The 23635-nt window shown below is 38.9% G+C and overlaps 1 protein-coding gene across 1 annotated transcript; it reads right to left on the reverse strand.

Annotated features, from left to right (window-relative positions):
- Nucleotides 1-18981: 18981 nt before the first annotated feature.
- On the reverse strand, nt 18982-21109 carry LOC112188851 (UDP-glycosyltransferase 91A1). Its single transcript, XM_024328079.2, has one exon. It carries the CDS (start codon nt 20687-20689, stop codon nt 19208-19210), a length of 1482 nt encoding a protein of 493 aa, XP_024183847.1. The 5' UTR covers nt 20690-21109; the 3' UTR covers nt 18982-19207.
- Nucleotides 21110-23635: the final 2526 nt, after the last annotated feature.

A 23635-nucleotide genomic window follows, 5' to 3' on the forward strand; every position in this document is an offset into this window, starting at 1 on the left:
AGAAAGTTGTAGAGCGCGTCGATACGAGTTTGTGGACATGCGGAATGCTAGAATCGGAGTTCGTATGAAGAAGTTAAGGGCTTCGGAAAAACTTTTCATTTTGGTATAAAAGGACGAAATTTTCCGGAAATTGCAAAGAAGGCCAGATTTCCAAACACGGAAACCCAGCACTCTCCCGAGCCCGCGCGCGGCCTCCACTTCGCCGGCGTCATTCTCGCTCCTCCGGCCACTGTTTGCTTCGATTCAAGAGTGGGTTTTGCTCGTCTCAATCCCCTCTTGAGGTCTGTCGAAGGATTGAAGAGAGATTCGAGCTGTGGAGGGAGCTACATCGACTGGAAGTGGCTGCTTCGGGGATGAAATCGCCTTGATCGGAGTAGGAGATTCCGGCCACCTTTGCCGGTGATTCTTGAGGGCTTTTGGAGCTTGGAGGACGTTGATGCTTCCCACAAGGTGGCTTGCATCGATTCAACTCGTGGAGGTCGAATTTTGGAATTGAAATTCTAGGGTTTCAATCGAGCTATTTTATTCTAAGGTAAAATTCGATCGATTGGTTCATATTTGGACTTTGTTGTAGTTATGAAATTTGAAATTTGGGTTGAGATGAAGAACTTTGGTGTTGGGAGTTTTGTCAAATTCCGACTTTGGTCCGGCGGCGGTGCCGCCACTGTGGTGGTGTTTTCCGGCGGTTTTCGGCCACCTCAGGGATAGTTTCGGTTCCTGAGTTCGATCTACTCGTCGATACGAGCATTTCAATATATTGTTTGTAATTTTTGGAGATCGTATGAATATGTTGTGATTTTTACGGTTTCGGACCGTTCAATGATTCGATCCGTGAGGAATTGAGCCTCCGATCGACATGTGAATTTGATATATCGATCGTGGAAGTATTCCGGAGACATTGGGTGGTCTTGGATGTGGTTTCGCCTCGATTGGCGTTACTTTGGGAATTTTGGTTCGATTTAGGGTTTTCGAATGTTATTCCTTGTGTTTCATTGACTGAATCAAGGCTGTACTTCCTTAGGTGCTTGACAGAGGACGTTCTATAAGCAGTCTAGTGGTGTGAAGACGCAGCAGGAGTTTCGAGGTGAGTAATCTCACAAGCTTCATTAATGAACAGAATTACCATTATCGTTTTGGCGTTAATTATTTAACTACAAACTATAGTTGGTATTAGTAGGCATTCCTGAGCGAATGACTAATATATATATATATTCTTGTGGATGATGTGTGATGAATAATATGCATGATAGGTTCATATTATTGTTGAATGGGACTTTTCATATAAACAATATCGTGGAAAAAGATGTTTTCTATTGTTTGAAAAGTATTGAGTTTAATGTTACATTTTGGGGTCAAGCGTGACTCATTTTAAATGTATTGGTCCTTGTACCAAGGGTCACAGATGGTGAGCAGGGATGGGGAAAGCCGGAACTAGATGGTCGTAACGTTTTTAGGTCAGGTGTGACTTACTTGACGTTGACTTGAGACCAGATGGGGTCTGAAAAGCATGGGTCGCAGATGGTGACCAACGGTTGGTTCTAAGACCAGACGGGGTATGAAAACCAAGAGTCACAGACGGTGATAGGTTGCAGATGGTGACCAATGATTTATCTGTGTTATGAGTCTAGTTACCATGTTGTCTTTGAGTTATGGAATTAACTGTGACTATAGATGATAATGGCATTTCTGAGTGAATGATTACGTGTGTGCATATATATATTATGGGATATATATATATATACATATGTATTCATGTATTGGTGGCATTTCTGAGTGAATGACTATGTGTGTACATATATATATTATGGGATATATATATATATATACACACATATGTATTCATGTATTGGTGGCTTCGTGGTGAATCTGTGTTGTTGTGTTGTGTGTCAAGGTTGGACTGATTTGTTGTTGGTACATCATGGGGGGTAGCGGGGAGCTATCTGATGCTCATGAGTGCGTGTTTTTAAAAGGGAGTTTCGGGGATTCTTTCTTTTAAATGTCCTGGGAGGACTTGTGTATCATATTTAATTGTCGGAGTTTTCAATTATTATGATTTTGTCACGGGGTGACTTGTGTTGATTTGAGTACGTGTTTTAAAAGGGAGTTTCAGGGATTCTTTCTTTTAAATGTCCTGGGGGATTTAGTTATCATATTTAATTGTCAGAGTTTCAATTTATATGATTTGGTCACGGTGTGACCTTTATTGTTTCTTTTGGGAAAAGAATGTACTGTTTTGGGAAAACGTGGTATGTTTTCCTTATTCTCGAGTTGAAATGTTTTCCTCGTGTTTAGCGTGAGTTGTGCGGGCTTTCTTCCCGTAAATTGGTGTGAGTTGTTTTGAGTTACTCGTACGGCTTGCAAAAGCTTACCGGGTTTGTTGTGTGGCAACCCGGTACACCATTCCAATGGTGTAGGGGTTATTTCTGCAGGTCAGGTTGATCGTGGCTGATGCTGAGGTAGCGTGCTTGCAGCTTAACGGTAATAAGTCAATTTTGTGACCTTACCGTTATAGAGACTTCCGTTTGTAGTGAGCTCTGAGGAGTATTTACGTTTTATTTTGTTGTTGATAATTTAATTCGTAAACTCGTGTGTTGTGTAACTCTGTGGGGCGAGTCAATATAGAATTTGTGGGTTCAGGGCATCAATATGTACTTGGGTTAAAAGGGAATAAGTTTCTAAGTATTTTGTATTGATGGCTGAACATTTCACGCATATATAATTATGGGGTTATATATCGATTTATTGTGTATAAAATCAGGGGCGTGACAGTTTGGTATCAGAGCGTAAGGTACATATTTGGTGATAATCAGTACTACCCGAGTGATGGCCCGTCTGCAGCGGATCCCCATCTTATGCTCTTCAGTCTTGATATAATCACTGGGTATGTAGGAGTGCTAGTTGTGAGTTAGAGTATAGAATTGTCAGAGCATTGGTTTGCTCTGTTGGTGAAGTTCTGAACCTAGGTGTTGGTTCTTTGAGTTGTAATCATTGAGGAATGGGAACCTCTAGATTGAACTCTGGTGGGGTGATAAGGATTGTTTTCGGAGAAAACTGTATCCTTTCATACGAGCTTAGTTGTTAGATTGTTGAAGTCATGTTGTTTGACTTAATGTGACCTCCTGAACTAAATTATATGCAGGGGTTACTATGAATTGTTTTGCTTGTTTTAAATTGTGATTACCTTGTTTTCTTCTTGATTTGATTGATTGTTGGCTTAATTTGTGTAATGGAACGCTAGTTGAGAATCTAAGCATGAGGCTGTAGTCACCAGTTGACTTATGTAGGCACGATATGGAAGATTAGGGAATTGATGACCGTAAGTGTGAGCTATGTGTATATCGTGTCTAAGTTACGGTGACTGATCACAGATGGTGATATATTGAGTCACAGATTGTGACTGATCACAGATGGTGATCGATATTGAGTCACAGATGGTGACTGATCACAGATGGTGATATATTGAGTCACAGACTGTGACTGATCACAGATGGTGATCGATATTGAGTCACAGATGGTGACTGATCACAGATGGTGATATATTGAGTCACAGACGGTGACTGATCACAGATGGTGATATATTGAGTCACAGACGGTGACTGATCACAGATGGTGATCGATATTGAGTCACAGATGGTGACTGATCACAGATGGTGATATATTGAGTCACAGACGGTGACTGATCACAGATGGTGATATATTGAGTCACAGACGGTGACTGATCACAGATGGTGATCGATATTGAGTCACAGATGGTGACTGATCATAGATGGTGGTGTATTGAGTCACAGATGGTGACTGATCACAGATGGTGATATATTGAGGCACATATGGTGACTGATCACAGATGGTGATATATCGAGTCATAAACGGTGACTGATCTCAGATGGTGATCGAGATTGAATCACAGATGGTCACAAATGGTGACAAAGGCATGTTATCGGAAATCACGTCCTTGGCCGGACAAGTGGTTACGATGTCAGTCAGAGTTCTTGTCTGTCTGCCATGCTAGTTTATGGGAGTAACGGTCGAGGTTGCTGGAGACTCATAAGTATGTAATTATAGGAGAATTCCGAGAGTATTCTTCTTTTATTGTCAAGATGAGACTTGAATTGCTTCTTGATGGTTAAGTTAGCAAATATAACATTGTCACAGTGGTGATTTATGTTGTCCTTTCGGTGGAAAGGATATGGAATGTTAGAAGGAATCATGGTTGCATGGTTTCCTCAAGTTGATATGTGTGAGGATAAGAAGGTACCTTATCTAATTCTGCTTGTGTGCTAGAATAATGTGTGATAGTTGTGTACTTCTTTCCATGTGTTGTGTTGTGTTAGGTTTTCCCTGTTGTCTAAAGTTAGACTTTGAGTGTGGTTTGTGGTGTGAAGCATCCTTCATTGTTGTGGTAGTAGAGGGTCTATACCACTTTGACTGTAATTACAATGACAGGTGATGATGTGTGTGCGGGTCAGGCGGGGCCAGACCTTAGCTTGATTTTGTGTTCCCAAGTTGGGTAGACACTTATTAAGTGGTGATGCATAGGTTCGAGGTGAGTTGAAATGAAGGTTTCATTTTCAATTCTTGTAATGCAAGGTTTGCATTATTGATGATATGATGCAGATACTGTTGTGATAACAGGATTCTGGACTCTTGTGTGATCTGTGTGTAGTGCTGCAGTCACAGAGCCTTTGTTGGATAGTGTACGAGGATGAGATCCATGAAATGATTGGGTTACCACCGAGCGGTGTAGTAAAGATTCCTAGTGTTGTGATACTAGGTAGGGTACCTGTATCCATTATTGACCTAGGGTATTGTACAGCGAGGTGAGAACAGGTTGTTGAGGAATGAGAATTGGATGTGGGGATGATTTATACGTATTGTGGGAGTGGTACGTGTAAATTTCGGGACGAAATTTCTTTAAGGGGGGTAGAATGTGATGCCTTGGAAATTCGTATTTATTTTCCGAGGATTTTTCAGAATTTAAATTGTGGGTATTGGACGGTTTCGTGGCTTGTGGACGGAGCGGAAGTGTTTCGGACGAATTTTTATTCGTAAAGTGTGGAATTAGGGGGGTTTCAAGGTTGACTTTTGATACGTTGAGATTCTCCGAAAACTTCCTTCATGAAAGTTGTAGAGCGCGTTGATACGAGTTCGTGGACATGCGGAACGCGAGAATCGGAGTTCTTATGAAGAATTTATGGGCTTCGGAAAAACTTTCCATTTTGGTATAAAAGGACGAAATTTTCCGGAAATTGCAAAGAATGCCAGATTTCCAACAAGGGAAACCCAGCCCTTTCCCGAGCCCGCGCGAGGCCTCCACTTCGCCGGCGTCGTTCTCACTCCTCCGGTCACCGTTTGCTTCGATTCAAGAGTGGGTTTTGCTCGTCTCAATCCCCTCTTAAGGTCTGTGGAAGGATTGAAGACAGATTCGAGCTATGGAGGGAGCTACATCGACTGGAAGTGGCCGCTTCGGGGATGAAATCGCCTTGATCGGAGTCGGAGATTCCGGCCACCTTTGCCGGTGATTCTTGAGGGCTTTTGGAGCTTGGAGGACGTTGATGCTTCCCACAAGGTGGCTTGCATCGATTCAACTCGTGGAGGTCGAATTTTGGAATTGAAATTCTGAGGTTTCAATCAAGCTGTTTTGTTCTAAGGTAAAATTCGATCGATTGGTTCATATTTGGACTTTGTTGTAGTTATGAAAGTTGAAATTGGGGTTGAGATGAAGAACTTTGGTGTTGGGAGTTTTGTCAAATTCCGACTTTGGTCCGGCGGCGGTGCCGCCACTGTGGTGGTGTTTTCCGGAGGTTTTCGGCCACCTCAGGGATATTTTCTGTTCCTGAGTTCGATCTACTCATCGATACAAGCATTTCGATATATTGTTTGTAATTTTTGGAGATCGTATGAATATGTTGTGATTTTTACGGTTTTGGACCGTTCGATGATTCGATCCGTGAGGAATTGAGCGTCCGATCGACTTGTGAATTTGATATATCGATCGTGGAAGTATTTCGGAGACATTGGGTGGTCTCGGATGTGGTTTCGCCTCGATTGGCGTAACTTTGGGAATTTTGGTTCGATTTAGGGTTTTCGAATGTTATTCCTTGTGTTTCATTGACTGAATCAAGGCTGTACTTCCTTAGGTGCTTGACAGAGGACGTTCTGTAAGCAGTCTAGTGGTGTGAAGACGCAGCGGGAGTTTCGAGGTGAGTAATCTCACAAGGTTCATTAATGAACAAAATTACCATTATCATTTTGGCGTTAATTATTTAACTGCAAACTATAGTTGGTATTAGTAGGCATTCCTGAGCGAATGACTACGTATATATATATGAAATATATATATATATATATATATATATTCTTGTGGATGATGTGTGATGAATAATATGCATGATAGGTTCATATTATTGTTGAATGGGACTTTTCATATAAACAATATCGTGGAAAAAGATGTTTTCTATTGTTTGAAAAGTATTGAGTTTGATGTTACATTTTGGGGTCAAGCGTGACTCATTTTAAATGTATTGGTCCTTGTACCAAGGGTCACAGATGGTGAGCAGGGATGGGGAAAGCCGGAACTAGATGGTCGTAACGTTTTTAAGTCAGGTGTGACTTACTTGACGGTGACTTGAGACCAGATGGGGTCTGAAAAGCATGGGTCGCTGATGGTGACCAACGGTTGGTTCTAAGACCAGACGGGGTATGAAAACAAAGAGTCACAGACGGTGATAGGTTGCAGATGGTGACCAATGATTTATCTGTGTTATGAGTCTAGTTACCATGTTGTCTTTGAGTTATGGAATTAACTGTGACTATAGATGATATTAATGGCATTTCTGAGTGAATGATTACGTGTGTGCATATATATATTATGGGATATATATATATATATATATATATACATATGTATTCATGTATTGGTGGCATTTCTGAGTGAATGACTATGTGTGTACATATATATATTATGGGATATATATATATATATACATATGTATTCATGTATTGGTGGCTTCGTGGTGAATCTGTGTTGTTGTGTTGTGTGTCTAGGTTGGACTGATTTGTTGTTGGTACATCATGGGGGGTAGCGGGGAGCTATCTGATGCTCATGAGTGCGTGTTTTTAAAAGGGAGTTTCGGGGATTCTTTCTTTTAAATGTCCTGGGAGGACTTGTGTATCATATTTAATTGTCGGAGTTTTCAATTGTTATGATTTTGTCACGGGGTGACTTGTGTTGATTTGAGTACGTGTTTTAAAAGGGAGTTTCGGGGATTCTTTCTTTTAAATGTCCTGGGAGGATTTAGTTATCATATTTAATTGTCAGAGTTTCAATTTATATGATTTGGTCACGGTGTGACCTTTATTGTTTCTTTTGGGAAAAGAATGTACTGTTTTGGGAAAACATGGTATGTTTTCGTTATTCTCGAGTTGAAATGTTTTCCTCGTGTTTGGCGTGAGTTGTGCGGGCTTTCATCCCGTAAATTGGTGTATGTTGTTTTGAGTTACTCATACGGGCTTGCAAAAGCTTACCGGGTTTGTTATGTGGCAACCCGGTACACTATTCCAACGGTGTAGTGGTTATTTCTGCAGGTCAAGTTGATCGTGGCTGATGCTGAGGTAGCGTGCTTGCCGGTTAACGGTAATAAGTTAATTTTGTGACCTTACCGTTATAGAGACTTCCGTTTGTAGTGAGCTCTGAGGAGTATTTACGTTTTATTTTGTTGTTGATAATTTAATTCGTAAACTCGTGTGTTGTGTGACTCTGTGGGGCGAGTCAATATAGAATTTGTGGGTTCAGGGCATCAACATGTACTTGGGTTAAAAGGGAATAAGTTTCTAAGTATTTTGTATTGATGGCTGAACATTTCACGCATATATAATTATGGGGTTATATATCGATTTATTGTGTATAAAATCAGGGGCGTGACACGAAAGTTGTTATTGTAGCAGTGTAAGAGAAAGCCATACTTGACAAATGTGAAGCATTAGTGTGGAGCAGCTCTGTAGGTATAATAATATGGCCATATATTTTAACAAACAGTGAAAATACTCTTCTTTAGTAACTCAATATTCAATTATATTTCAAACTCTAGCTTGTATATTCGTCAGTCATAACTATGAATGACTAATGGGATCAATAATAACATGTTTGCTTCCACGGGGTGGAGCAGGGCAGATCCTATTTTCCTGGGGGTCATGGATCTGATCAAGGGTCTTACTGGAACAGACTAAAATATAAACACAAGAACTTAGCGTGCAGCAACTCTGTAGGAGAATGTCCCAAGACATACTGAGGAACTATAGTAAATAATAGGTTGAGAATGATGTGGTAACGTTTGAGCATTGTTCTTAAATAATGTGGCAACTTTTGCTTATGTTATGCTCATTATCTATTTCCTTTAAGCTTCATAGTTAGCACCATCAAGAGCATCATTCACTTCATATAGTTCCTGGCACATCACGTAAAGCTTTCTCTATGCTTGTTTTTCTTTTTGTTATCTTCTGGAAGGTTAAGTATCTTATGTATGTCCATATGAGGTACAAACGCTTGAATATGTGACTCAAAGATCATCAAAGAAAAAATTCCTTGCAAAATGCCATTTTTCTTGTAGTGTAAAGGTAAAATTGATTTGTTGTTGATTATGGTTTAATTGTTTGAGTTCGGATTTGAATTGGGTATGTGAGATTATGATTGATTAGTGTGGTTTTGTGGGGTTGTGCTACTTTTTCTTGTGCAGGAATTTGATGGGGTATATGGACCAGCATGGCACTGCATTGTAGGAACAAATTTTGGGTCTTTTGTGACACACTCAGTAAGTGGCTTTATGTATTTCTCAATGGATCAAAAGTTGTACATCCTCTTGTTTAAGACCACAGTACAAAGAGCAGACTAAAAGTTTTTCAATCATTTTTAGCATAGGAAGAAGAAGTTCTGGAAAAGCTTTAAAAATAGGATTAAATTCTACTTACTACCTTGTACTTTCAAGGGTTCATCAGTTCTGTCCCTACACTTCTAATTTAATCAGAAAAGTCCTTGCACTCTCCAATTTCATCAAATCAATCCAATTCGTCACTATTCCATCAATTTTCGCTATTAAAATGCTGACGTGGGACCTTCTCACAGGGAAAATTCCCAAACTACCCATCGCTAGGCAGCCCGCCGACGCATCAGTGTTGTGAATGCAGATGGGTAGTTTGGAAATTTCTCTTGAAAATTGACAGAATAGTGACGGATTAGATCTATTTGATGAAATTGGAGAGTGCAAAGACTTTTCTGATTAAATTAGAAGTGCAGGGACTGAACTGATGAAACCTTGAAAGTACAGGGTAGTAAGCAGAATTTAGTCCTTAAAAATAAGTTGTAATCCTTTCTAGCTTGTACAGTGTTTAATGCAGCAGGAAAAAGCTAAAACCTTGATCCTTTGTAACTATGTAAAAGACATTTACTTGGTTGGTTGAAGTTGGGGGGCTTGGTAAATGTCTGATTCAGAAATCCTTTTTGCTAGTTCTGTAAGCCCATATGCATCTGTCACTTCTCATTACATATAATATAATCCTTATAAGTCTTTTTTGCTTTTCTGTGACTTTTTTTCTTGCTTTTGGCTTGATCAATATTTATTGCCCTCTGGCCTTGTTTGACTTTAAGCTTTAGTATTCATAGGATGATGGGATCAATTCACCTCAGAAGAGAATGAGAATGCTCAGTAAATGAGATAATATGTTTCTGCAGTTATATTGTTATAGTATTTATGTATGTGGTGGGCTGATTAGGCAGTGTAAATATGTGCTGCTTGCTATCTATTATTTAGTGGCAAAGACAATACTACTTTTGGTATTATATTGACTGATGTTATCTTTGTAGATATGGAAAGGATGTTGCAAAACTTGATCTGTAGAACTGCAAGAACCGGAATCGTTTTCTTAAGGTATAGCTTTTTCCTTATAATTATTGCGATGGTTAAGTAGTTGAAAGTCATTTTGATTTTGCAGGTTTAATTCATGACTAAGTTTTCATTATATTTGGCATGTGCAGATACGCTACGATAGGATTGGGAAAGATGAATTCTTTAGCCATAAAGAGATTATTGTCATATTCGTCCCAGATTTGTTTGAGTGTCTTCCTTCATTGGATACTAGTAGTTAAAATTTATAAAAATGGAACATGAACTTCAGTTTATTGAATGTGAACTTGTACTCATAAGATCTTTGAATCTGATATAGCTGAAATACTTGTTCACCATTTTTTTTCTTTACTGGATGAGCTTGTTGGCAACATTACCTTCAACCCTTTGCTGCAGTGGTGTGACAGATTTGATTTTGTACTCATCTTATCGAGTTAAGTGTAAGAGATATATGTAGTGGCATCTGTTGGGGATGAAAATTTTATGAAGTGTTTCTTTTACATTCGGCTTCTTATATATATGACATGAGGGTAATATGAATATGACATTTGAGCAATATAATTTTTTTTTTGTTTGAAAAAACCTCAGTTACGGCACGCAGAGTGCGCCTTAAATAGGAATTCAGTCACTTTTTTACGGCGTGCAAGGGTATGCCTTAAATAGGAGGTCTTTTAGGGCGTGCAACGTGAGCTGTAAATGACCTCAATAACATTTGTGGAACCACTTTAACGGCCCGTTAATTGTTCTTTTATGACGCATTTTTGCACGCCGTAAAAGACATGGGGTCTTTTACAGCCCGTTTTTGTGCGTCGTAAATAGGCTTTTACGGCACACATTGTGGGCCGTAAAAGACCATTTTTGGTGTAGTGAATGTCATATCTCAGTGTGGGTTTGTTTCTCTAATTGAACCAAAAAATGTCAAGGATGCCCTATTGGATGATGACTGGATTAGTGTTATGCAGGAAGAATTAAATCAATTCACTAGGAATGATGTGTGGTACCTAGTACCAAGACCTGGAAATTGTAATGTAATAGGTACTAAGTGGATCTTCAGAAATAAAAGTGATGAAAAAGGGAATGTAATAAAAACAAAGCTAGGTTAGTAGCATAGGGTTATTCACAGGTTGAAGGTCTTGATTTTGATGAGACTTTTACTCCTGTTGCTAGATTAGAATCTGTGAGATTACTCCTGTCTGCAGCTTGTCATCTCAGGTTCAAACTGTTTCAAATGGATGTCAAAACTGCCTTTCTGAATGAAATATTGCAGGAAGAAGTCTATGTGGAACAACCTCAAGGTTTCAAAGATCCACATAATCTGGACCATGTCTACAGAGTACAGACTCAAGAAAGCCTTGTATGGACTGAAGCAGGCTCCACGAGCCTGGTATAAAAGGTTTTCCACTTATCTTGTGGGAAAAGGGTAGACTAGGGGATCTATTGATAAAACCTTATTTGTAAAACAAGTGAAAAATGATCTTATTGTTGCTCAAGTGTATGTTGATGATATTGTTTTTGGTTCTACATCTAAATATCTTGTCAATGAATTTCAATCAGTCACGGAAAGTGAATTTGAAATGAGTATGTGTGGTGAGCTAACATTTTTCCTTGGCCTGCAAGTAAACCAACTTGATGCAGGTATCTTTCTCTCCCAAACCAAATAAGAATCTCATCAAAATTTGGCCTTGAATCTAAGAAGGTGGTTAACAATCCCATGAGCACCACTATAAAGCTGAGCGAGGAACCGAATGGGAAATCAATCGATTCCACACTCTATAGAAGCATGATTGGTAGCTTGATGTATCTCACTGCCAGTTGACCTGATATTTCCTACAGTGTGGGAGTGTGTGCTTGATTTCAAGCAAATCTCAAAGAATCACACTTAGAAGCTGTCAAGAGAATCATCTGATATATTTTTGGTACAGTTAACTGTGGTATTTTCTATACCTTTGACACTAACGTGGAAATTGCAGGGTATTCTGATGCTGACTGGGGAGGAAACTTGAAGGATAGAAAAAGCACTTCTGGAGGCGGCTTCTTCATTGGGAGCAATCTTGTTGCTTGGCACAGCAAGAAATAAAATTGCATTTCTCTAACTACTGCTGAAGTTGAATATGTTACTGCTGGGAGCTGCTGCACTCAAATGCTCTGGATGAAACAAATGCTCAAGGATTACGGCATTTCTCAAGGTAAGTTGTCCATCTTTTGTGACAACACAAGTGCTATTAACATCACCAAAAATCATGTTCAACGCTCTAGAACAAAGCACATTGATCTTCGATATCACTTCATTAGAGATTTAGTTGAACAAGATATACTCGAGTTGAGCTTTGTGCCCACTGACAGTCAGTTAACTGATCTGTTCACAAAGCCACTAGACACTGCGAAGTTTGAACTATTGAGAAATGCTCTGGGGATATGTTCTAAGTATTGAGGCACTATAATGTCTGTCCACTGTTGGGAGAGAAAATTGTGATCTTAGTGTACTTTGACCACTGTCCTTAGTGGATTGCATATATTTTCAGTTATGTGTCCTTTGTTGCCATGCCTTATCCTGGACAAAAATTGTGTACTAATGTTTAGTTTCTTAATCAGTTACATTTCTTATGCACTGTCACTTATACCTTACGTGATGGCATGTTCCTTGTTTCTTGTTAAGAGAGAATCGGTGAAGTAGGAGAACTGCCTAAAATGCTCAGATGTTTCATTCCCTCTTCTCAAAGTAATCAGATACTAGTTGTGATGAACTTTCTAGGATTTGTTGTAATGCCCGTACCTTAAAATTTTTACAAGTTACATTGTTACCGTCTTTGACCGAAGAGTTGACTTTTTCTTTTGTCTATTGAGTTGAGAAAATTCTTTGAGATTGTTATGGCATACGAAAAATCGAGTTCGTGGACACGTAGTTTGTTTAAATTGGAGTTTTATCAAGAAAGTTATGACCAAAAATAGAAATTACTATTTATAGCATGGTTATTTTTAAAGGTGAGTTTCTAATTGTGGAAAGGAGAAACAAAAACAGAAAACGAAGAGAGAGAAATCGGGAACCCGATCCCAAACACCCCATTTTCACCTTCCAACCCGCGCACCTTCTTCAGGCAAATTTGTCGCCTTCCGGCCACCCCATAACGCGTTGTTCATCATGGCGTGATCCTCTCTTCTTTCTCTTCCTAGTCATGTAAGTTTTTCACCTTGGGTATAATTGATTTTGGAGATTCAAAGGAAATTTTCCCAGAGATGGGAAATCGGAGATCTCTTCGATCTTTAGTTTCCGGTAGGTTTTCTTCGGAGTTTTGGTTGCTAGGGTGATGCTGATGATATCCCTAATGTTTTGCAGCTTGATTTGGCCCGTGGAGGAAGAATCGAAGGTGAACAGTGGTGATGAACAGTAGCTCGCCTGTTTGCTTGGTTTCGGGGTGATTTTCCAGCTAAACCGTGTGGATTTGTTTGTTGTTGCAGGTATAGAAGTTGATGGGTGTTTTGTGGAGATGATTTTGAACTCGTTTGGTTGGCTGGATTTGGTGGTTGGTGTGGTGGCGCGTGAAGCCACGCACTGCTACTGGTGGTGGTGGTGAGGAGGCTCTGTCAGCCCCTCCAAAACCCTTAATTTAAATTTTTGAGTTATGTTTTAGGCTTGAGGTTGTTTGGTTTGAGATTTCTTGGAAACTTGATGTTGGTTAAGGTTGTTTTGAATATTATGGTTTATAACTTTATGGGTGAAATCTCTTAGTTAAATGCTATTGGGGATATTGCGGAATTGAATATTTTTGTTGAGAATTGGAGATGGGAATGTGGAGATTTTGGAAAAGGAAATTATGTTATAATTTGGTGGTTAATTATGATTAAGGAATTGAAATTAAATTGATTAAGTTATTGAAACGATCCTTGTGAAGGTTAAAGATTAAGCGAGGGCGTTGAATTGTTAAGGAAATTCCAAATTGAGAATTGAAATCCTAAATTGAAGAATTGGTTGTTAGAGGAATTTTTGAGTAATGAATATTATTTTTTCGAGGGATCAAGTTTTGTTTCTTAGATTAATTCCTTATTGAGGTTAATTATATTCTGCAAATTATTACAGGACGTACTGATCCCTCGAGCGAGGAGGACACTGGCAGTCAGTAGGATTAGCTGTGAGATTCATCTATGAGTGGACTTTTATTTTATTTAAATAATGCATGCAGCACATTATTAAATTTATAATGGATTATTATGAGTAAATGTGGTTTTTGTGAAAAGAAAAGAATTTAAAGAAAGGAGTTGGCAAGGAGGCTAGTTTCGGTGCATGCATACATTACCTAGTCAGTAGTCCCCTCTAGGTAATAGTCTGGTTGACAGTCCCCTCCAGACTATATCCCGGTCGGCAGTCCCCTCCGGTGAGTTATCTGGTCGGCAGTCCCCTCTAACTACCTGTGGTTAGTCGACAGTCCCTTCTAACCACCACCTCCTAAATCTGGTTGGCAGTCCCCTCCAATGCGCCATCTGGGCGGCAGTCCCCTTCAGATGGCATGAGATGACTAGACAGCAGCCTTCTCTAGTCATCAAACGAGTTTTTCTTAAAAAGGATAATTCAAAAGGTTTGAGTTGGAGACGTTTTGTAAATCTCGCTGCATGTCAGATTTTGTTAATAAGAAAATGGGGAAGCATTCAATTAATTGTTTCATAACTTGTTTAAGTTTTGTCCACTCACTCTAATGGATTTTAAATGTTTTCCCCTGGGCCCTTCTGTTTCAAATGCCCAGATTTCAGATTTGCCGAGATCGCGTCCAGGAACTCAAGGCATAGGATTCAGCGCTTCCGTTTTGACCGTAGGTTAATACTTAACCTACTTTGTATGATATCAACTTAATTATGTAGAACTGCTCTGATAATCTTTTAATTTGGAGAACGTTAATGCTTGAGAATCTGTAACCATAATTGAAGTTAGGGTGGATTTCGTACTTCCTGAATGTAACTTATACACGTGAAATGTAAATATTGGAATGTGTATCTGAGCATGAACTTATTACTATTCATGTCCAGGTTTTGTGAAATTTTGGGTAGCCTATTTTAGGGGAGGTTTTACTGATTTTTTGGTAGGAGTGGGCCCCACAGGCTCGTATCAGGGTTTAGGGGTGAAACTTGGGTCGGGTTCTGTCATTTGTAAGAAACAAGAATGGTTAAATGTATCCCTCCTCTCAAAGTAATCAGGCCCTGGTTGTGGTGAACTTTCCAAGGTTTGCAAGAAACGAGTTGGTTGGTGACCTATGTACGTAAATTGTGAAAATACAAACAACAACTCGACACTCTCTATGGAGCATCCTTGTTATGCTTAGTAGCCTAAGATCGTCTGGTCTGGGATTTACTGAGATATGTCTTGTTACATGAGTTCCTGCTGTTACAAAATAAAGAAGTCTATTGACTCAACTAAAATAATTACTTAGGAACAATGTTTCCTATCTCTCCTATGAGATCTCCTGAGCCCAGTTCATATGTTCAGTTCTCTTTCTTCACTTCTCCTCTCTTTTTCTAAACTTGTTTCTAAGCCCCATGTACTACTTATAATCAGGTTTACTCCTTAAGGTCTAACATTGAGTACCAATCCTATTTGTTGATAGAATACATCATGGTTGATGCTTTGAAATATATTCATTTCACTAATTGATTTGTGCTCGCTGTGCTTCAACTATGCTATATTTTCTCCTTCCATTTTATGCCAAATACATTAAATGCTTCCATACTTGGGGAGGAATATATTGTGGGATATAATTGCAGATTTTGGGAATCCATATTTCTCTTGGTCTCTCTCCTTGACTGCCATCTGTTTGAATCTAATTTCCTTACCGAGTAAGCATGATTTGAGGGGGAGATTTTTGCATGCGTGTATCTAGGAACCATAACTTGTAATGAATTCTCTCCTTCTTGGAGACGCTATCTCTAACTGGTGTATCTCTTCGAATTCTCTAACCCTACTGGTCCGATATATATAACGTATATCATATCTCTCTCGGATTTCACTCGGGTTTGTCAAAGTGTGTAGGTTTTTCCAAAACTTTTCTTTTAATCATGGTTTGCACTAAGATCACCTCTCGCACTGGTGGACACCGGCGTCTTCCTCTTCCTAAGGAGGGTCGCCAGGCCGCTGCCAGAGCCAGCGTTCTCCATCCTGGCATGCATCGTGAAAGGAGCCGGAGTCCTCCTCCTCATCTTCATCAGTCTCCTCAGACCCAAACTGGAGAGACTCCTGATGCCTCTCGCCCTCCGGTTTCTCTGTCCAGCATTGCTGAATATCTTGAGGCCATGCACTCTTCTCTTCTTGATGGCATTCTGGTGGCTGACTGGAGGATCGCCTATCTCACCAACGACATGGATGACATGCACTCCTTACTTGTCCGCACTCACAGCACCCTCACCCAAAGCGACGCCACCATAGACAACGAGGAGTTTCAGGACACCGTGACCAAGCTAATGGAGCAGTTTGATGTGCCTTCCCATTCAAAGGGGGAGAAGTAAAATAATTTTTCATCTTTTTATTTTATTTATGTTTCTGCATTTTTATTTTTGTTGGACAATAATTACTTTGGTTTTTGGGTTGTAAGTGCATAAGCACAGACTATTGGGATGCTTATTATTATTACTATTTTATTTGACATTTGATTTGGTGGCTTGGATCTTGAAAAGAATGGAAACTGATTCCTAAATCCAAGTAGCACCTCTTGGTTCGTGATTAGTGTTTATCTGTGAAAATTAATATGTAGGGTAAAAAGATGAAAAAGTCATGTGTTGAATGCGAATGCCCAAAGGGGGAGATTGTAAGTAAATTGGGCTATTACCATTCAACACATGTTTTCCCAAGGTCACTAGGAGAGCAGAAGGTGCAGAGGATTAAGAGAATATTTCTCCTGCCTTTCCGGTGACTCAAGGCGATAAAGAAAGATTGCAGAATCGGATCACCAAGAGGAAATCAAGGAAATCATGCTCACTGATCTTGAGATAAAGGTGTCTTTTAATTCATATCATTTTGCATTGATATGCATATCGGTTAGATTGATTTGATATACTCATCTGCATTAAAATGTTTTTCAACATGCATATCAAATAGAGATATTGATTGCTTACAGTTAGAAAAGATTTGATTACATATTAAAAACAGTTTTAAAACATTTCCATATTTATCTTATTGGATGTTAAGAAGAGATTTGATTAAGGGGGAGTCTTACTCCTCTATATAAGGTTTTCAAACTGATTTATGAGAGTAGAGTTTTTGGGTATCAAAAGTTGTTTCCTTGTGTTGCAAATGTTTACACAAATCATTTTCTAAAAAACTCTCTTTGCATGTTATATGTTTCAGTTCCTTGCATACTCTGTCACTTGCATATTTCATTATCAAGATCAGTGAGATGTTGAGAAGAGGAAGATTGGAAGATAGGCTTATATTGATAGTGTGGTGATTAAGTAAGAAGTTAGATCAGTTATAAATCAAGTTAGCATTTGTTGCAAAGTGATAGTGATTGTTGTGAACAACACTACTTGTATACTGTAAACTCATTTGACTTATAGTGGATTGATTTTCTCGTGTTGGCTATGTTACAAGCCACGCAGTGAAGTTTCCTCAGTGGAGAGGTTTACACTGTGTTAGCAAATTGTTGTGTTATCTTTGTGGTGCATATTTGATTATCAAAGTAGTTATATTTACCATTTTGTTCTATCTGATATTTACAGGTTGTCTTTGAGATAAAGGTTGCACACAGTAGCGGAGCCAGGAATTTAAGTTTACTGGGGCACAAACAAAATATAAATATAAAAACATACAAAATCTTTAAATGTAATTTCTATCTATTACAATGGTAATTGTCCTCGACTAGATTTCATATTACATTAGGATGACAACTTGAAATTGGAGGGTGATTTTTAGGATCAGAAGGATATTTTTCATTAACGTTGGGATAAGGCTTTTCAGAATTACTATCATTTTTCTTTGTTTTTTTTACGCGGGATGACTCCAATGAGGTATTTATACTCGACGACTCCTCTGCACCAAGATTTTCTTTTCTTTTAAAGTATCTTAACATATTTGAATGAAGAATAGAGAAGTAGTGAGAACCAAAAGAAACGACTACATCAATACTCTTCACAAAAGAATTGATTGAGAATTGTTACTTGATGAGATATATATATATATATATATATATATATATATATTGATGTAATATAATATTTTGTTAATTGTTTTTCTATTGGACTTGAAAATCTGAAAGTAATAAAGAAATAGAAATCATTAAACGTAAAAGGATATAGGAAAGAAAAATATTATATGATTCATATAAAAAAAAATATTATATGATATTCATAGAAGGTCAAACATGGGACTGGTAAAGCCCATCAAAAAAAAAAAGAAAAAAAAAAAGAAAAGAAAGAAGAGCACGTGAAGATGATTGAAAGAGTACATTCATCAGGTTGAGAAAATAATATAAAAATATATAGTATAAACCTGATATTAATATAATATTAATATTAATATGTATATGTGTGTGTGTGTATATATATATATATACATATATAATATATTAGTTTTTTTCCTAAAAAGCTGAGTGGGACACGGGACTCAGTGGGCCCCTACCTCCCTCCGCCCTTGGTTGCACGCCTTTACTGGTTAGTGTGTGATTATGGTGCTGCATGCTAATTATTTTCACTGGTTGTGTTCTAGTTAGGGTGAAGAGTCTTGTTTAATCTTATCATCGGATAACTAACATAGATGAATGTACTATACTGATTAACATGGCAAGTCGAAGGGATGAAAATTAGAGGGAAGCCATAGATTTTCCAGGGAATTGTGAAGGGTTAGAGGCATATGAGAGGTAAATAGTGAAGAGACAAAAATAACTCTAAAAAACTGGCATGTGAGGTGTCATGTGACTTTTTTTGTTGGAAAAATGCACCGGTGGACTAAAGTAATAATGGAAGTTAAAGATGAGTAACTAAAGTAAAATTTTATAAATGTGAATGACTAAAGTGTCGATCAAACGAAAGTTGAGTAACTAAAAGTGTATTTTTTTCCTAAAAACAATTTACATTTGACTCGATATAAGGCCATATATCATAGAAGTATATGGAAAATGGAAAAGACTTTATGTGAAAAAACATAATTATGAGGCCATACAGTACTCGAAGAAGGAAAGAAATGAAGTATATATCCCAGGAACTTGATATTATTAGTACTTCGAAACTCATCTGCTGCTTAAAACTTAACCCAAAATAAAATATCTCACACGATCGATAGTAGTGAAAAACAGGTTCAAATCCAAAAAGAAATAAAAATATCAGAATTAAGAGAGAGATCAAACAAGTGCGTGACCATTGCTTGAGTTTGAATCATGCAGTAACGTGCCTTCATGCTGAACGACATCCAATCCTTTGTGGGTTGTGAGGTACTCCAAAAACTTGTCCACGTACTCGTTTTGCCTCTCCCTGTCTCCAAACAACGGCTTCAACTCCTTGGCCTTGTCCCTATAAACCCTCCCCTCCTCCTTCTCTATCACCATCCTCAGCGACTCCGCCACCGCCTGACCCGTAAACGACCCGTTTTGCTCGTCCCTCGGCAACTCATATCCGACCTTCTTCTCCTCGAAATACCTCGCATTCAACCCCTGGTCATTCGACATGGGTAACAACACCAGCGGTCTACCAAAAGTCAACGCCTCCACCACCGAGCTCCAACCTGAATGACTCAGAAACACGCCCACCGAGTCGTGAGCCAGTATCTTAACCTGTGGGGCCCAACTCCTGCACACCACTCCCCGCTCATTTCTCTCCTCGAAACTCTCCGGCAACTTAACCGCATCCTCGCCGTGTTTGGTTCTCAGCACCCAAAAGAAGGGCAAACCAGACTTCTCCAAACCTAGGGCTATTTCCGTTGCTTCCTCTTGACTCGGCATTGCTTCCGTTCCGAAAGCCACGTACACCACCGTGTTTTTGCTCTGCCGGTCCAACCAGTCCTTTATTGACCGCCACGTTTCATTTTCGTCGTCGGCTTTCGGCGTAGTGGAGAGTACACCAACCGGCAGAACAGGTTTTCCGTGTATAACTTGTAGAAGGCTCAACCATTCCGATTCGAACTCTGCACAGCTTCTTACAGCGATCAAGTCGCAGCCTCGCAGTGTCTCCATGAACCGATACACGACCGAGACGTTTGTTTCGTCTCCGGATATTGCTTTAAAGAGCCGAAGCACCTCAAAAAATCGCCATGCCACGGTGGCCGGGAATGGCACCCACTTGGGCGGGACTACGTAGTCCTCTGGTAACTTACGGTCATCAGCAGGTATTTCAGGCGAGGTGGGCCCTAAGAAGGTCACAGCGGCGGCGATCACAATGCTGAAGAAGGCGGTCGGGATCCCGAGAGTTTGGGCTATTTCCGGCACCCAGTAAGGCGCGAAGTCAAAGAGAAGCCAATCGGGGTTGGTAGATTTGAGGAATTGGGAGATCGGTTGGGTCAGACAATCGTAGGCATTCTTGAGATGGGGGACCTGGTCTTCGGGCAAGTCCGCGGTGGCCTCGGCACCTTCTGGAAGGTTCGAATTCTGGGGCAGTGGAAGCTTCACAAAGGTGATTAGGGCGGAGAGTTTTGGCGGGAGAGGCGGGAGGCGGTCTATGTTTCTTGGGGTGGAGATGAATGAGATTTTGTGGCCTTTTCCGGCGATCAACTTGGCGAGTTCGAGGTATGGGATCATGTGGCCAAAGGCTAGCCATGGGAACATGGCTATGTGTAGCTTAATATCCTTGTTATTGTTGGGCATGGTGGGGTGGACAGTGATGGACTCCATGGCTTTCTTCTACTCAGTATGCAGAAAACCAGGTCCCTTGCTTGGATTATATAGTTGTGTAGTCTTTATGGATGCTACACTGCTAATCATATTCCCAAATCTCCGTCCTATTAGCTTAGACTTGGGATCGGACACTACTAAACCACAGGGGAAGAAAAGCAAAGTCCAGTATAGACAATAAGTATTTGTCAACTTAACCATAACAGCTCTAGACTTTGATCAGTACCAAATTAGACTATTTACCCCAAAAAAAAAAAACACAATCTGATTCTGGTGCTCCCTGGAAAGAAAAATTTGTGGTTGGGATTTGCCAGAGATTGATAATAGACAATAATAGAGGTCAGTAGGACCTTACAGCGCCATTATTGGTCGACATAATGACTTTCTTGCTGCATTTTCTCAAATTTCTTAATGTGTGCTAGAATTCTTTACCTGTTTAAGATACATTAGCTTCCTCTTGTTACATTCCTACTTCTGTCAACTACTTGGTGTTACATTCCTGCTTCTGTTAATCAGCCTTTTGTTTTCAGATGGAGAGATTTAGTTTTCTTATGTACATGATTTTAGAGCTCAAATTTTAAGTTTGAGAGTTAACTTGTTTCCTCAAATGTGGGACTGTAGTTATACTCTGGGCATTGGGTGATATTCTAAGCTCCTTGGTCACCGTCAATTTCCCAATAGTCTATGTTCTTGTGGCAGTTGATTACCTAACAGTCAAATATCTAAGACTACAAAACTGATTGATGGTTAGAGACTCTAGACTAGTAGACTATAACCTTCAGACAACACAGACAATTGAAGCTGTTGGCAGTGGGCTTGAATTAGTTATAGACATTACTAACTTCAAATTCAAAATTGTATTTAATCATTTCTATCAAATTCGGTATTTCAATTTTCGATATTAATAACTTGACAATAAGTATTTCTTTAGAATATGAATTAGATAGAATCATACTAGCTCTTTTTTTTTCTTTTCTTTTTTTTTATAAATTATTGTAAATTTTGTGTTCATCTATACTTATTTTTCAATTTTCTTTGCACATATGACATAGAGTTTTACCCATTTTCAATAAAACTAGTGATCTCAAGATCTTTTACCGATATATTCAATAATATGACTTATCATTAAAATATATATGTACTATTAATCTAGTAATAGTTACAATGTTAATACTGTGAAAATTATAAAAGTATTTTACTTATATTTCTTAATACATGTGTGTGTATTAAAAACGAGAAGATATTTATCAAAACTACAAACTTTTTCGTTAATTTTCAATTACCAAAAGAGCCAGTTTACCAACCCTAAAACATCGATTGTTATTCGGTCGATTCAGTATTTACCAAACCAAATGACATCCTACTTATGGCAGAGACAATAACTCTAGAGAAATCAGTAAGGAGAAATCGAACGTAAGCGAGGTATTTCAGTCCAATTTTCATTGCAATAGCACTCATCTAACATAGAGGCGGATATCTAGTTTATACAAATGAAAGAAATTTAACACTTGCCACTTGATAGAAAAGTTTGGTGAGGGGATATGATTGATATAAAGATGGGAGCTAGATCTAAATTCTGATGCTACCAAGCTGACAGTGCCTATTTGATCAGTACATTGCTCCATGATCTTGTTAGGTATGTCCAGAAAAGCATCTGTCTCAACGTCTCCAGTCTCCACTAATGCTTGAGTGTTGAATATTAAATTACGTGGGAAACACAACGTGAAGCATCTGTGTGAACCTCTCCAATTATTCAACCTCATATATGACAAAATGTTCACAGATTCTTAAACAATAAAACTTTATAAATGGGTGAAATAGGAATTTAGCAAAGAAAAGATAAAAGGAACTTTCAAACTATATAGTGGTATATAAAGCAAGACTAGATAATCTTTATGAGAATGTTCATTTCTAGCTAATGTATCAGTCATGCAATTATTAATTCAACTAATAAGTTAAACACTTAAACCTACAACTGCTAAAGAAGTTCATTACTGTTACCAAACTATCAATACACCAAGCATGGGTTAGTATACATTGCGAGCATGCTTTTACAACATATGTAAGACATGACAAAGAAGGTCAGAACATGTAGCATGTGTTTGGACCAAAAATGAGCATTTTGGCCTGACAAGGCACGTTTTGGAGAAATTGAGCCAATGTCAGTGGCTCAAGCTATATATTGTCGACAAGTTCGAAATATATATTTAGAGGCTAAATAAAGCCTACTGTGGAAGCAGGGAAATGGAAAGTCAACTTTAGCACATTTTCCTACTTCGGCTAGGAGAAACCGAGCTAAACAGAAGGAGCGGCCGCCTGACCAAATGAACTCTAAATGGGCTGAAACTATGCAGAACCATTCTAGACATCCTAAGAAACATTTCTTATGAAGAGTGCAAGATCCAGATAGAAGTGGAAGGCCTTCAAAAGATCAGTCCATTGTTCTGCAGAAGCAAAATTGGAAAACTGGACCTGTAAGGGGTCCAACAGAATTTCCGGCCCAACCACTATACTAAAAGTTCTGAAATTTTACCAGCATGATCTACACTCATAGTGGAACATTTGTTATGAAGACGTCATGGCCAAAATATGAATTCCTGATGGAGATATACATGAAGGAATAAAGGAGCCGAAAGTGCTTCCTTATCTCCAAAATTCATCATTCCTTATCTCCTTATCTCCGAAATTCATCATTTCTATCTCCATTAATGCTCCATCTCCACCTCCCTTATCTCCAATTAGTGCTCCACTTTCATTTGTTTAATGCCAAAGTAGTTGGCATGGTAGCCTATAAATAGAGGTTACATTGAAACACCAAAACACACATTCACAACAACAACATCTCTAAGATGATCTAAGTTCTCTCTAGAGCAACCTCTCTAAAAGCAACTCCTCTCCTTCTCTTTCTCTTACCGGTGATCACACTCCTAGTCCTAGTCTTCCCAG

The sequence above is a fragment of the Rosa chinensis genome, chromosome 2, assembly GCF_002994745.2.
Source record: "Rosa chinensis cultivar Old Blush chromosome 2, RchiOBHm-V2, whole genome shotgun sequence".
NCBI classification, from domain to species: domain Eukaryota; kingdom Viridiplantae; phylum Streptophyta; class Magnoliopsida; order Rosales; family Rosaceae; genus Rosa; species Rosa chinensis.